The sequence below is a fragment of the Vipera berus genome (assembly GCF_964194415.1).
Source record: "Vipera berus genome assembly, chromosome: 3".
Lineage (NCBI taxonomy): Eukaryota > Metazoa > Chordata > Lepidosauria > Squamata > Viperidae > Vipera > Vipera berus.
In genome coordinates this window covers 218157049-218173095 of record NC_138204.1, presented here as the reverse complement: position 1 = coordinate 218173095, position 16047 = coordinate 218157049, and the positions used below count along the sequence as shown (strand labels likewise).

At 55.2% G+C, this 16047-nt stretch overlaps 1 protein-coding gene across 1 annotated transcript in view; it reads right to left on the bottom strand.

Annotated features, from left to right (window-relative positions):
- Positions 1-1356: 1356 nt before the first annotated feature.
- Positions 1357-16047, bottom strand: part of EPPK1 (epiplakin 1) — a gene marked incomplete at both ends in the record, with an annotated part of 42882 nt that continues 28191 nt past the window's right edge. Inside the window, 2 exons of the mRNA XM_081325645.1 lie at positions 1357-4050; positions 11869-12490. Of these exons, the coding sequence (XP_081181771.1) occupies positions 1357-4050; positions 11869-12490 (3316 nt within the window). The remainder of the gene's footprint in view (positions 4051-11868; positions 12491-16047) is intronic.

The window sequence follows — 16047 nt, the reverse complement described above, 5'->3', positions numbered from 1 at the left end:
AAAACTAAACAGATTGTTTCACAAGACAACAAGCACCTGACACCCCCCCACCCCTCCCAGTCCCTACACTCACACCACAGCACCACTGCAGCACCTGTGCTTCTCCTCCTTCACCGACTGCTGCGCTCGAGTCACAACTGCAGCTCCCGCACCAGCTCTTGGCAAAAGTCCAGAGTGAGCGCCTGGTCCCTGCATGGCTTGGTCCCTGGACAGGTGACCTGACCTGAGCACAGCCCACCCAACACAGGGGCTTGATGGGATGCTGGGGGAGGTGCCCAACAGGCCGATTTCATTCTGGTTCCACAAGTGGAAATGCACAAAGCGCTTGCAAGTCCAGCCAGTGCCCCAGCCTCGTTCCACCCCACCCAGGTGGCCAAGGGCTGTACTGTGCTTGCCAGGGCAAGTGACCACCGGCCACAGCTGGAAGGTGAGACCAGTGGCCTCCTCACAGAGGGTGCAGCAGACGCCCAGACTGGCCCAGGGGGTGGAGGGTCCCAGAACCAGGCAGAGAAGCAGCAGATGATGAGAGAGAGCGAGCACAGGCAGTTCCTGGCCCTGGCAGGACCCTCCCCATGGCCTCAGGACAGCAGTGCCCCTAACAGGAGCAGGCTAGGGTCCCCCTCTCCCCTCACAGGCCCCTGGCCAGTTAGCAGGGGTCAGGCTGATCCTCCACCCGGGGGACCTGGGAGTGGCCAGGAGGGATGGGGGTCCCAAGCACAGTGTGGTCTTTGAAAAAATCTTTGGGACCATCCCAGGGAGGAGAATGCTTGACCTGCAGGCACAGGACTGAGCTGAGGGCTGACCGATCCGAGAAACAGGCGTCCCTCCTTGCCAGCTCCAGCCAAGGTGAAGGGAAGGCTGCCAGGCCAGGGATTCCTGCCAAAGGGACTTGGGCAAAGATATAAGTCCCATCACCCCCGCCGCCACCCCCACCCACCCCCCGCCGCCACCCCCCTGGTCAGGCTCTTTCATCCAGGGGCAGATACGTACCACATGAAAGCCTCAGACCAGGTCACCAAAGCACCTACCTCGTTCCCATGTGTGGTGCCCAAACGAACACCACGATGGCTTAACGTGATGTGCAAAGATGATGTCCCGGTTCCCTACAGATGGATGGTCCAGCCCCTTTCAGCCTAGCCGAACCCCTGGCACAAACCAGCCTGTGACTCAGCCTCCCACTGGTTGCCTGGATCAACCGCCCCTAAGGCCCAAGAAGAACCTCCCTGCTCCTCCCCCCCCCCGTAGACCCTCCCCACCCAAGCACTTTCCCTTCAGGGCTGCTCGTCAGTCTCCTGCCCCCACATCCCCTCCCCAGCATTGGGAGTAAAACTCCACGCTCCAGAATCTGCCCAAGGCCTATTCTGGCTTTTGCTCGGCCCCTTGAACCACGGTGGTAGTCATGGTGACCTCGCTGTAGGTCACCTTTCCATTGTTCTGGGCTTCTTGTTCCTGAGGACACAGGAGGTCTTGCATGGAGGCCCTGGGGCCCCCAAACATCATGTACGAAGCCTCCCGGGGCAGCAGGGGGAAGAGGGGTGGGATGCTGAGCATGTTCCTCTGGCTGTGGGCCTCCGTGATGAGGGCGGTGAGGGCAGCCAGCAGGTCCTGGTTGTTCAGCGCCCCCGTGGCGTACTTGGTCAGGAGCTCCTGCCGCTTGGCCTCCGAGACATAGTTAGAGAAGAGCAGGTCCCACACCGTCACTCTCCGGCCTTGGAACTCCCCAACGGGAAACTCAAAAGTTAGATTTTCCACGGTTCTCTCCCTGGGCCTCTCGACGGAGAGCTCAGCCGCCCCGGCTTCTTTCAGGCAGTGGCAAGGAGGGCCGCTTCCATGCCGGTCTTCTTTAGCCTTTTCTTCACAAAGTTTGGTTACGACTGCCGTGATGATGGTTTCCATTTGGTCAGCTGAGAGAATTCCAATCCTGTACAGCTTCAGGACTTCCTTCCTCTTCTTCTCTGGGAAGTACTTGGAGTGAAGCAAGTCCCAGAGAGAGACCTTCCGCCCAGCGAATTCCCCCACAGGAACCTCCACCATTCTCGATTTCAAGACCTTGTCCTTCTTCTTCTGGTCCTCGTCGCCACTGTCCTCATCATCTTTGTCCTCCTCTTCCTCTTCTTCTTCCCCCTCAAACGATACGGTGGGGGGACCAAGCGAGCCCTGGGATGAAGCCTTTGCGCCAGTTCTGGGAGCTGTTTTCTCCAGAGTCGAGAAGAGGTCGTGCAGCGAAACCAGGATGGTGAGCATGGAGGCCATCTCCTGCACGCTGAAGGCCCCTTCCCTGTACTTCCTCAGGAGCTCCTCCCCTTTGTCTCTCGTGATGTACTGAGAGAAGAGAAGGTCCCACACAGACATCTGCTGCCCCCGGAACTCTCCCGCAGGGATGGTGACCACCTTGGCCTTCAGCAAGTCATCGGCCGGCTGGGAGGTGGAGGAGCTTGAAGCTGCCGTGACCTCCTTGCTCCCAGAGGCTTCCTGGCTCCGACCCTTAATCCTTATCATGAACTTCTTCCTACCGGCCTCTACTTTCTCCAGGGTGCTCCTCACAGCTTCCACCATCTGCTTAGGACTCAGTGCCCCTGACCCGTAGAGCTCCAGCAGCTCCTGCCTTTTCTCACGGGAAAAATACTTAGAGAAGAGAAGATCTAGCACAGACATGTTCTGTCCTTTGAATTGGCCAGAGGTTACTGGGATCTGGATCAGCTTTAAGGATTGCTGCGCTTGGGTCTCCTGGGACTCACACCCTCTCTCGTCCTCCTGGCCTGCACTCAACACTTTGGCCTTCTCTTCCTCCACTTTGGCCACTATGGCAGTAACCACCACTTCCATCTGGTCAACTGTGAGAACGCCAGTCGCAAACAGCTTTAGGAGTTCCTTCCTCTTCCCTTTAGGGATGTACTTGGAATGGAGGAGATCCCACACAGAGATCTTGTGTCCAGAGAACTCCCCAGCTGGCATCATGACCACCCTGGACTTCAGGATCTTTTCTACAATCTCCCTCTCGGAGCTGCACCGGCTTCGGTCTCTGTCGCGCAAAAGCATCATCTGGATGGGCTTTGACTTGCTTTTGGCCTCCGCCTCGTCAATGATGGAGGTGAGCACCTGCGTCATCTCTTGAAGGGTTATGGAGCCAGATTTGAACTGCTTTAGTAGCTCCTTCCGCTTATTCTCAAGGATGTATCTGGAGAAGAGGAGGTCCCACAAGGAGACTTCCTGGCCTTGGAAAATCCCAACCTGGACCTTCACGGTGGCAGACTTCAAGGACTTCCGCGCGTTCTCCTCCAGGTGGACGCACCCCTTATCCATCACCTGGAACATCAGCAGCCCAGTCTCCGGGTCCAGGATGCAGCGGGGCAGGAGCTGCAGGTAGGTGAGGTTCTCGCGGGCGTTGGGGTCGAAGCACCTCTTGGTGTGATTGGAGGGGTTGGAGATCAGGTGGAAAATCTCCGCATCCAGGTACCCCCACTTGTAGGCCACCTCCACGGGGAGGCGGTGGCTGTGCATGGGGTGGATGAGTCCCCCCGTGGCCACCTGGGCCTCCAGCAGGCGGATGCCATGGTCCTTGATCAGGAGGCCTTTCCTCATGGCCTGGAAGAGGGAGATTTTGTTTCCTGAGAAGGGATCCGTGTAACCGGTCACGGCTTTCTCGGCAATCAAGAGCGTGTTGAAGTGGTCCCGATCCAGCAGACCCGCGTTCCTGGCATCTCTCACCGAGAGCAGCCGATTCTTGGCACAGTCCACGATGTAGCCAGAGGCGGCCTGGTGCTCCAGCAGGGCCAGGCCCATTCCATGCGTGAGGAGGCCTCTGTGCAGGGCCTGCCGGATGCTCAGCCTCTCCCGGCCAGGCTCCTTGAGGATGCCCGCGATGACCTGATCCTCCCTGGGATCCATCAGGTTAGGGAAGGGCCAATGAGCTTCTTCACGGACTTGCATAATGGGGGCACCCTCTGGACTTCCCGCGGTAGAGCGCTTGTCTCCTGGCATCACTTGGACCTGGATGGAGATATCACGCTGTCTCTGGCGATGGGCGCGGGCAGGAGGTGGCGGACAGTTCTGTAGGGAGAGAAAAGGCCAACGGGCTTGGTCAAGGGCAGGCCACAGGCAGCTCAGCCCACCCCCCCTGGGCAGCCTCACCAGGCCAACCTGACCACCAGTCCTTTACCCAGAGGGTCAGCCGAAAGGCCATCACCCACCTGGCAGGGTTTCTGGCCACAGATTTTTCCCCCACCCTTTGTGCCAGGCACAAGGGCCATCCCCGGAGCAGGGCCAGAGCAAGGCCACTTTGGACATGGACAGCCACCTTGAGAAATGTGGACGTAATGCCCCATCTCCAGCCCCAGACCAATGGGACTTTTCCAACTGGCTCCCAGCCCCTCCCACCCCGTTTGGGGGCTCTGTGGGGAGAACCAGCCTGCCCCGCATACCTCAGCCATGTCAGTCGGAGAGTGGCTGCTCAGTGGCTCCTGGCTGTGGCAGGTTCTCCAGCAAAAGGTCAACTGGGCAAAGGGCCCCTTGGCAAGAGGGCTTGGTCCAGGCAGGCAGGAAGCTGAGTGGGAGGCCAGGCATCCACCCCACGCCCCCTTTTGCTCCCGGCTGGGAAGCCAGTCAAGCCCCAGATGCTGCCAGCTCACTTCTTGTCCCTGCTTTAATTGCTGCCTTGTGGGGCATGACTTGCCCCCTTGGGCCCCGGTGGTGCTCAGGCTGGCCAAGGGCTGCCTCTCCTCTGAGCTCCTTGCTCAAGGTGGATAATTGGTGCACCTGAGGAACAGCTGCCCTGAAAGCAGGCTACAGAGCGTGCCACAGAGGCCATTCCAAAACACTGAGGTCTGTGCTTGCCTGTGTACACACACACAAACACACACAAACACACACACACACACACACACACACAGAAGCCAAGGCTGGCAGGAACACCAGCAAGCAGGAACAGCAACCCTGTCCTTTCTCTTTCTGGGGGGGGGGCTGAGGTCCATTTCCTCATCCCCCCATCAACTTTTGCAGGGCCACTGAGCCTCCCCATCAAGGAGTGAAGCACCACCGCAGAGGGCCCCCACTCTGTCTCTCTGGGAGGGGCACTGCCCATGGGGGGGGCGGCAGCACAAGAGCCACCCTTGGGCTTCAGCTGCACGGTGCTGATTGGGGGGGTGGTCCTGGACCAACTCTCTTGGGAGGTGACCCTGGCTTGGCCCATCCGGGGCCCTGTTTTGGACGGTCCTTCATCCACGTTTGGGGGAGGTGCCAGCTCTCCGGCCCCGGGCTGGTTGCTCCACCCAGCAACCGGCCACACGAGGAAGGCTGAACCGCAGCCCTGGAATGACGCAGAGCGCTTCCCTGCTGGCGGCGACGGTTGTTGTGGCTGAACCCCGGACAATTATTTTTGGGAAGCAGGCGGAGGAGCGGGATACCCCAGAGGGCAGTGAGGCACCCGGATTCCAGGCTGCAGCCCTAATTGCCACTCAGGGAGGCCGGCCAGGCAGGCTGCCGAGTCCTGGGGCAGAGGCAGCCCGACCCATCAGAGGAAGTGACACACCGGAGTGCAGCGGGGCAGCTCAGGCGCTTCTTGACTCTGGGACAGCTGCCCTAATTGTGGGGTGGGGGCGGAGCAGGGCCCGGCTCTCCAGAGGCTTCTCCTGGCCGCAGGAGTCCGCTGCCTTCCCAGGAGACCGGGGCAGCCCCTGCAGAGCTGCCAGGAGGGGCCGGCCAGCCTGGCCGTGACCCCCCCTCAGAGTTACCCCCCTCCCATGGGAAGGGTCTGTAGGAACCCGGGGCTCTGCTTGGCGGAGGGACCTTCCCTCGGAGCGCCGCCTCCTCCTCCGCCAATTCGGAAAAACAGCGCGCCTCTCCCAGCGCGCTTTACACTCCGCGCCGAGCGGCTTGTGGTCCCAAGCCTGGCCGGGCGGCGCCCGGGACTGACCTCTGGCGGAAACGCAGCCGGGGACGTCCCCAACACCTCCATCTCAAGCGGCCCCTCCGCTCTCGCCCCACCCGGCCTCTTCCGGGGGGGGGCAAGCGCGACCCCGGCAGCCTCTGTTCCCCGGGGCTGGGACCGGACAAGGGGAAGGCGGGGATCCCCGAGCGAGCGCCCCCCTCCGCGCCTTACTTGGAAGGCTGTTACGAGGCTCCGGACGGCGGTCTCGGCTCTGCTTCTGCTCCGACGGCGGCGCGACGGCTCCCTGCTCGGGCGGCCCGGCCTGGCTTTAAAAGCGCGCCCCATCCCAACCCCGGGGCGATGCAGCGCCGGTCAGGCGGTCATGTGCCGAACCCTCTTCCCGCGGCCCTCCCTCCTCGCTGGGGAGAGCGGGGCGTCGGCCCGGCCGAGGTCCGCGGCTGCGGCGAAGATGGAAGCTTCTGGACCCGGGCTGGCAGCCCGCGATGTCCAAGCGACCCGGAGCTCGTCACCGCCGCGGCCTCCCTCCAGCTGGCAGCCCGCCTGCCTCCTTCTGCCGGGCGAGGGGGGAAGGCCGCGCGATCGGCCACCGAAAAGGGGCCGGGGGGGGCGGGCGGGGGTCAGCCGTCCCTTCGGCCTTTCTCTTCGCCTGGCTGCATCCCGGGGGGAGGCTGGGTGGGGAGGGAAAGTAGTCTGGGTTTTTATTTTTTGACAAATAAGCCAAACCAGACGATTCTTTGGACGCTCAGCCTGGGATATCCGGAGGGACACACAGGGACACAGACCCACCTGCCCGTTTGATTGAGGGGGGAGGTCCCACAGTCCACCCCCTCCTTCCTCCTTCCACAGGAGACGTGCCCCGGTTTTGCCCTTTTGGGAAGGCAGTGGTCAGCTCCAGATGCCCAAGGCCGGAGAGCAAAGGGAGGGGGGAGCAGCCCGTCCTCCCTGCCAGCACAATCCCAGCCCCCTCCCCTTAGGCAGAGCCTAGAGGAAGGGGCTTTAACCCTCAAGAGGGGGGCCTGCCAGCTGGAAGCCAAAAGCAGAGAAAAGAGAAGCTGAGTTAGAGCAGGAGGGCTGATGTAGGCCTTCTCCCGCCACAAGCGCCGGTCCCCTTCCTTGAGTTTTTTTTCTTTTTTACTTGGCGTGCAGGATGCCGATTGCAGAATGCCTGGATTTGTTCTAGTTTTCATGAGATGTAAACATCAGGTTTATTGCCACTTTTTATTTCCGCTCTGCGGTTCTTGGCCCTTTTCCTTGTGGTGCCATTTTGTGTACCTGACATTGCCAGGCTCCCCTCCCCTTTCTCCTCTCTTCCTCCTCCAGCCTGCCCTCCTTGGACCCCTCCTCATGTCCCCCCACCCTCTGGGCACCCTTCTCCCAAGTCTGAGCAGACCCTGGACCTCTCAGCGTCTTGTGGGGATGAGGGTGGAGAACCCCAGGGACCTTTCAGAAATGGTGGCCCAGGGACCCCGTTTCTTTCGAGTAAGGAGAGATCAGGAGAAGGCCGCAGGGTCCCTGGGAGGGCTACCCAAAGCCTCTGACAGAGTCACTCGGATTGACTCCAGCTGGGCTGGGTTTGATCCAGTTCCTCCTGAGGAAGCGAACAGGCTGCTTGAGTGACAGTTTTCTGCCATTTCTTTATTAGACCTCTGTCCCTCCTGCTGGTCAAGGTCTCCAGGCAAGTGACACGTAGCTAGTCGGGTGGGTGTGCGCGTGTGTGCTTTTTGGTTGGGGAGGATGGTTCCGCCTGCTGCCTTGAAGGAGATGGTGGTTCCTGCCCCCCCTCCCCCCCCCCCGTGGTCATCACTGCTCCTGGCAGCGTTGGATAATTTTGTCCAGGGCCCAAACTTCCCTTTCTGGGGAGGGTCCTTGGAAGGCGGGAGTTCTGCAATCTCGTGTGTCTCTGGAGAAAGGGCGTTGTCTTCCCCTGTCAGGGTCCCTCTCTGGGCCCTCAGTCCATTAGGGCCTGACATATCACGGGTCAATGGATGACCTCGCCCAGACACTTCATGTGCACGTTGAGGAGGAGGAGGAGGAGCGAGAGGGCTTAACCTGGAGGCTCAGCCTCTTCCCCTCTTGGTCCGTCGGGAAGGATGCCGGTGATCTTTGGTATAAAAAACCATCAAAGACACCATTCCCATTCCAGATCCACCTGCAATCATCCGGAAGTACAATGAACATCCTCTCCGTGCTCTGCCTCAGCCTGACTGGAATCAGGATCAGAAGAGAGCTGGAAGGGACCTTGGAGGTCTTCTAGTCCAGCCCCCTGCTCAAGCAGGAGACTCTATACCATTTCAGACAGATGGTTCTCCAGTCTCTTCTTAAAAACCTCCAGTGACGGAGCACCCACAACGTCTGAAGGCAAAGCTGTTCCACTGGTTAATTGTCCTCACTGTCAGGAAGTTTCTCCTTAGTTCCAGGCTGCTTCTCTCCTCGATGAGTTTCCATCCGTTGCTTCTTGTCCTGCCCTCGGGCGCTTTGGAGGACAGCTCGACCCCCATTGTGGCAGGCCCTCAAATATTGGAAGGCTACTATCATGTCCCCCCTAGTCCTTCTTTTCTCTGGACTGACCATTCCCAAATCCTGCAATTGTTCTTCATATCTTTTAGTCTCCAGGCCTTTAATTATCTTAGTCGCTCTTTTCTGCACTTTGTCCAAAGTCTCAACATCTTTTTTGTAATGTGGTGACCAAAACCGGATGCAGGTATTCCAGGTGTGACTGTACTAAGGCTTTATAAAGAGGTACTAATATTTCACGTGATTTTGATTCTATGCCTCTGTTTATACAACCCAGGATTGTATTAGCTTTTTTGGCTGCTGCCGCACACGGCTGGCTCGTGTTTAAGGGGTCGTCCACTAGGACTCCAAGGTCCCCCTCGCAGTTACTGTTTTTGAGCCAGGTCTCTCCTAATCTGTGCTTGTACGTTTGGTTTTTCCTGCCCAGGTGTAAAACCTTTTCTCCAGATTGAGTGTCATTTTGTTGGATAGGATCCATTGTTTGTCAAGATCTTTTTGGATCCTGAGCTTGTCTTCTGGGATGTTGGCTATTCCTGCCAGTTTAGTGTTATCTGGAAATTTGATGTGTTCCTCTTCTATTCCCTCATTTATGTCATTTATGGAGACACTGAAGAGTCCTGGGCGTAAGACAGAGATTTGTGGTACCCCATTGCTTCCTTCCCTCCAGGCCAGGCCCTCCACTTCTTTTGGCCCTCAAGGGCTGCAACCCAGCCATCTTCTCAACAACATTGAAAGGAAGGACTGGAGACCCACTGGGGAAATGGTCCAAAGCTGCTGGGCAGCTGGCAATGGACTCCTGAGAAGGGACATAACAGCACCTCCTCCAAGGCAAGAAAGCCACTATCTCCTTCAGAGAAGACATGATTGCCACACAGGTCCACCATGACTCACCTCCTAAGAAGGTCTGACCAACCAAGAGGGATCTGAGCATCTGATGGCTGGTTCAATCGATTTAAGGAACCTGGTCAGTTCTGCAAGAGCTCCAAGTTCAAGCTCACCCCAGACAATTCCATGCTCCACTTGTTCCAAGAGGACCCGCCTACTCAACATTCAACTCCAAGCAGAGCCAGCTATTTTGCCTGTCACTTGGCCAAAAGGACCAGCTGGCATAATGGTTACGGTACTGACCTAGAAACCTCTGGAGATGGTGAATTCCTACTTAGGCACGAGAGCTAGCTGGGTGACCTGGGACCTGTCCCTGTCTCTCAGCCCAACCCACCTCAAGAACCTGTTTTGCTCTGGCAGACATTTCATGACCCAACCAGATAACATCATCAGTGGTAGAAGGGGGTGGGGTTTGCTCCCTTTTTACACACGAGTGGCCTGGCCCTGCCTTGGGCTTGTGTCTAGTGTTGCATAGGTATTCCTCGTGTTATGACCAATTGTTTGGTGACTGTTCAAAATTACGACGATGCGGAATGAGAGGGACGTATGACTAGTCCACAAAGGTGCAGCCGTTGCAGCATCCCTGCAGTCACAACTGCAATCCAGGGGCTCAACGGTTCGGCCTGCGATTGCAACATCGCAGCAAGTCACAGTTCTGTTTCCCTCCCCCATCTCAACCTTCCACGCCAGCTTCCCACAAGCAAAGTCATCGGGGTGTCAGCAGGGAAGTGGGCTGTCTGCCACCCCTGTGGCTTCCCTCCAGAGAGTCCCACTGTCCAGTGTGTGGTCCTAGGGCAGCACCCCCTGCCTGCCCACACTCGGAGCACATGCCAGCCTGGAGCACATACCCCCGCCTAGCCGTGCTCCCCAGTACACACCAGAGGCCCTTGCCAGCCTGCCTACAACTCTTGTCAGGTCACGCTCCCTAGGGCCCACAGGGGTGCCTGCCAGCCCGCCCGTGCTCCCTAGCATCAGCCCAGGGCACCCGTCCATGGCACGCATGCACCTCCCTGTGCTCTGTACCACCTGCCTGCAGCAGCCCCCCCTCACATCACCAATGCACCCCCCCCCCGTGCTTCTTGCCTGGGACTCTCACCTCTTCCCCTTAATACCAATAGCACTTAGACTTATATACCACCTCACAGTGCTTTATAGCCCTCTCTAAGCAGTTTACAGAGTCAGCATATATGGCCCCCAACAATCTGGGTCCTCATTTTTTTTTAAATTCCATTTATATCCCGCCCTTCTCCGAAGACTCAGGGCGGCTTACAAGCTTAGCAGTAGCCTTCATTCTATGTATATGCCTGCTTATTAGGGCTTTCACCCCCCCCAAGAGGCATTATTACAAAGTCAGCTTAATTGCCCCCAACAATCTGGGTCCTCATTTTACCTACCTCGGAAGGATGGAAGGCTGAGTCAACCTTGAGCCTGGTGGGATGCGAACCTGCATTAATTGCAGGCAGCTGGTGTTACTTAAGGAGGCATTAGCCCACTGCTCCACCAAGACTCCATATTTTACCAACCTCAGAAGGATGGAAGGCTGAGTCAGCCCTGAGTCGGTGGGAATCGAACTGCCTGCAGAATTAGCCTGCAGTACTGTCTTCTAAGGGACGCAGTGGCTCAGTGGGTTAGGACGCTGAGCTTGTCGATCAGAAGGTCGGCAGTTTGGCGGGTCAAATCCCGAGTGCCGTGTAACAGAGCGCCTGTTACCCATCCCAGCTTCTGCCAACCTAGCAGTTCGAAAGCACATAAAAATGCAAGTAGAAAAATAGGGACCACTACGGTGGGAAGGTAACAGCATTCCGTGCGCCTTTGGCGTCTAGTCATGCCGGCCACATGACCACGGAGACGTCCTCGGACAAGCGCTGGCTCTTCGGCATTGAAACGGAGATGAGCACTGGCCCCTAGAGTTGGAAACGACTAGCACGCATGTGCGGGGGAACCTTTACCTTTTACCTTTTTTACTGTCTTCTAACCACTGTGCCACCACGGCTTAATGACCCTACAGGCGAGTGCAATCAACCAGTGGAACAGAAGTTGCCTCCAGAAGCTGTGGCTGCTCCATCACTGGAGGCTTTAAAAAAAGAGACCAGACAGCCACTTGTCTGGAATGGTACAGGTTCTCCTGCTTGAGCAGAGGGTTGGTCTAGAAGACCTCTGAGGTCCCTTCCAGCTCTGTTATTCTATTACTCCATGTTCTAATTTACAGGACCCAGGTATTCTTGGATTCGGACAGCAACCAAGACTGCTGGAATTGCCATTGCTAAGCGGTGCTGTTGGAGGACATGGCACTTTACAACTGCATCGCTTAGCGAGGGAAATTCCAGGCTGCCTTCGTCACCCAAAGCTACCTGCGCAGTATTCCAGCCCCAGGTGAGCTCCCGGTTACCCACGCCAGGCCAGCCCCCCTCATCCACAATGAGAGCATGTCAGAAAAAAAGAGGCCAAGGCCTCTGATCATCACCATTGTCGTAATTTGGAACAGTTGCCAAACAACTGGTCGCAACATGAGGACTACCTAGGTATACAGCAGTAGCCCAAGGCAGGGGCAGAGCCAACCCTTCTAGCACTGAGGGTGCTACCTGCTCGGGAGGAAGGCCAAATCCCTTCCAGAGGTCCACTCTGCTTTCCCCAGGAGGGTCCGACCCAGATTCCCACCCTCTCTCCCCATCGGCCCCTGGATGTTGCTGCTGCCCTCTCTCTCCACCCCCAGCCCCCCAAGCTAAGCCGCTCAGGAACCCCAGGCCTTGAGAAATCCCAGGGCTCTGGAAAGTGGCAGAGGCCGTCCCTGGTGACCTCCGTGGGTGAGGCCCCTGGCCAGGTTGGGCTAACTGCTGGCCACACAGGCTCTCAAGTTCATCCTTGCACACACACCCCTTTCTCCCGCCCTCCTTCGCTCCGGGACCGCCTTTATTGTGGCGCTGGCCGGCGGGGTCCCCGGCGACGGAGGGCGCCGAGCTCCAGGCTGGGGGGGGGGGGAAGCCGGGCACAGCCGCGGGCGAGCGGAGCGGAGGCGACCAGCCCCAGGCCCTCTCCCTCGGGCCGAGCGTGGCGTTTGGGGCGGCGGGAGGGCTCCCCAGCCGCGCCTCAGCCACAGCGCAACCCTCCTTCCCGACCGGGTCCCGCGGAGGCGGCGCTGAGCTTCGGCTGCCTCCTGCTGGTCGTCCCCGGCGCTCTCCGGCTTCCGTGACTCCCTGCTGGGTGCTGGTTGTGGATGATTGGGTTTAGTGTTCAGTTTCACAGGGAGAGCACGAGGCTTGGGGGGGGGGTCTGGGCTAGCTAACCTTAGGGCCGGACCTTCCCCATGTTGCCCACCGAAGCTCCTCGGATGTTTATCAGGTTCTGCTAGGTAGAGGAGGGCATTCCAGAGCATGTGCAAAGTGCTTGAACCCCAGAACCTCTTCTGAGAATCGGCTGTGGGGACCCTGCTCCTGCATTCTGGTCATCGCCAGAGGTCACCTCCTTCTCCCTGCTTCCAGCGAGGAGTACCCCTCCTCGTTTAAGAAGAGATTGGACAACCGTCTCTGGTTTCCTGCCTGAACAGGAGGTTGGACTAGAAGACCTCCAAGGGCCCTTCCAACTCTGTTATTCTGGTACTCCCCAGAGCAATGCCAAAGGTGGCATTTGGCTCAGAGGGGCTGACCGAGCCCCCACAGGGTCCGGCGGGCACCCCCCCCCTCCCTGGATGGCTGAGCTGAGCAGAGACCTCTGGGAAGGTTCCCCCAACTGAGCTAGGAGAGCAGCCTGGCGGGAGTTGCCATCTTTGATCCCAGGCCCAGGGGAGGCTTTGCCTCTGTAGCCCAGGGTGGTGAGGGTGAAGGTGGGGGTAGCAATGCCCCCCCCCCCGGCCTCTGTTCTGAAATGTGTTTCCCTGGATGCAAGCAGGGCTTTCATTAGTGGCTTCCCTTCTGCTTCCTCCCAGCTGGGTTCAATTATTTTTACATGATTAATAGCCCTGCTGCTATAAGGGACTTTTAAAAGTATTTTTTAACACACTCAGTTGACTGTGTGGCATTTAAAGGGTAAGTATTGTATCTTCTGCAAATAAATTTAATAAACTGATTTACTTGGCCAAATGTATTGAACTTGACAAAATAAGTACAGCACCATCTGCAAATGAATTTAGCAACTGCTACGGAGCTCTTAGAGTCTCCTCTGTGAAAGTGACTATTTGTCTATTACAATATAGGTAACGCTTCTATAAGTGAACGAAAGGAGAGCGTCAGACGAATCTCTGTTTAGGGCCTCAAAAAAGCAGGAATTCTGAAGAAACATAATTATATGTTTTTTTGTGCTCTTGCAAGTTTATATTATCTGATCTGTTTTTCTGAGAATAATGGACATTTTTTGCAGAAAACACTAAGTTGCTTATTACAAAAATAATACTATATTCGATTATTTTCTCAGCAAGCTACTTGTTTCTTTTTGGAATGAATCTGGACTTATCTAGAAATATACATTTATTGAGATTTAATTTGATATGGTTAGCTAATTGTTTGGTATTAAGCTGTGGTCCACAATACATGAAGTGATGAAATGGGCCCATTTGAAGCAGATTTTGGAGAATTCTTGTCTGGCTTGAGAATCTCAAGGTTGCCAGGTCTTCTCCCTGCTACAGTCACTACATATTAATAAAACCTCCCGAATAGCGCAATATAGGAAGAAGGAGGAACTGCTGACTATAGAAGAGTGGACTTTGAAAGTTGGTGGAAATGGCAAAGATTTCAGCATATTTGAAAGACCAATCGCAACAGAGATATATTGTGGAATGGAGAAGATGGATTGAATATATTCAGAATAAATATGGGACTAAACAGTTTCATTTAGCATTTGAATAAGTAGTGGATTTTTATGATGTATAATTAGTTATTTGTTATTTCATTAATATTATGACTATGGAGAGTTAAAGTGCGATAGAATTTAATGTTTTATTTTTGTTGTTAGCATATTTTAGCTTATGTTTGTATTACTATACCCTGTATTCAGCTCTGGAAGTCGGGGATGGGGGAGGGGAGGGGAGGGTTGGGGAGAGGGGAGGGGGAGGAGGGAGTTTTTTGTATTTAAAAATGTATTGTAAAACTTTTCAATAAAAAAAAAATAAAAAAATAAAACCTCCCGAAATTAAGATGTCTAAAAATCTTCATAAAAATCTCCAGAGAACACATCTGGACCATGTGATTTTCCATTTTTCAAATTTTCAGAAACGTCAGCTATTTCTGATTTCCTGAAAAGTGCAGCTTAAAACCGGGATCCCTGGGTGAAGCATTCAGACAACGGCACTTCTGCTAAGTAATTATTTACCTCCTACTGAGATGTGCGCTTCTTTGATGTATTTTTCAAATTAGTTTCATCTTGTGTTGTTACTGACGCTTGCTTCATATAATTATCTTTAAAAATGACTTAAAAGAGTGAGATAAAAGTAGCTCATTGGTTGAAAATTAATGTAGAGTTCAGCAGCTAGAGTGCTGTGGGCCCTGGAGAGCAGGTTTATGGAACTGGCTCCTTGAGAAGTAACCATGAGGCACGGTCTGCTTTAATCAATGGCCGTGGGCTTAATTTGAGTTACTGGAGTGTTTGACCCCCGTATGGAGTCTCTTCCCAAGCAGCACCAGTGTCATTTGAATGATGTGGGGGACCATTTGAACAGAGATAACATAATCAATAAGAGTTTATATAACAAATACTTCGAAAATATCCACTTTGCTCTAAATTTGCCGTTCTATCAATGTCCCTTCCCGATATCAGATTTGGCATGCCACATTTTAATAACCGTTTTATAAATTCATTGATTCTGACCTTGATTCAGAGAATAACCTCCCAGGCCTGCCCATTGTTTGTTCAATTTTAAAAATATAAGTGAGCTTTAAATGGAATTGTGACCCCTTTCAGTTTATTTGTTCCTGCTGAAAAATGTTTAATTTAATGAACACTTATTCAGTGACCGTTCAAACTTATGACCTCTGAATGAGAAGTAGTTGCAACCGGTCCTTGGAGCTCTCCAGCCTTCCCTGTGGCTGGTCATGCGATGGCCACCTGGGCGCCTGGCACTTGACGCGGGGTTACAACATGACAGCAACTTGCAGCCAGAGGATTGTGATTTCTGACATTCTCAGCTGGCTTCCCACAAGCAAAGTCAGTGGAGAAGCCAGCAGGAAGTCGGAAGTCAGGGTCGGGTGAGGTCCTCACTTGATGACTTACAAGGTCCTAACGTAGGCAACCAGGGCTGCTGGAACTGCTGTTGTTAAGTGTTGCATTCCTGTGACGTTGGGCTTTACGACTATGTTTCATTTGCTGTCATAAACCAAGGTTTATCTATGTTATCAAAATATTTATCTTGTATCTCCTCTGTGTTGTATTTTTCCGTAGCATTGCTACTGCCGGTGCAAACAATCTTACAGATCTATGTGGCAAAATATTTCAGCTGCATCACTTGAGCCGCCGGTATTCGGAAAGAGAACCTGGCTTATAACCCTCACCCCTCCGGAATCCCTTTGGTCCCAGATGGAACGGAAGGGAAAACGGCCCCTTGGAGTGCTTCCCCCTTCAGGCCCAGAGTGCCCCAAAGGGCCTTCATGTAATCCACATGCCCGCCCCTCCCCCCCAATCCATTTTGACAGAAGTGAACTTTGGTGAGTTCCCATAGAATTCTGGGCGGGTTGTTAGCCAAGTGCCCCCCTGCTGCCTCCCCCCCCCCCCCGCTCATCCAGGTCCTTTGTTAATGCTCAGCCTAGTCAGGCTTCTGTACCTGCCTTCCATTTGAC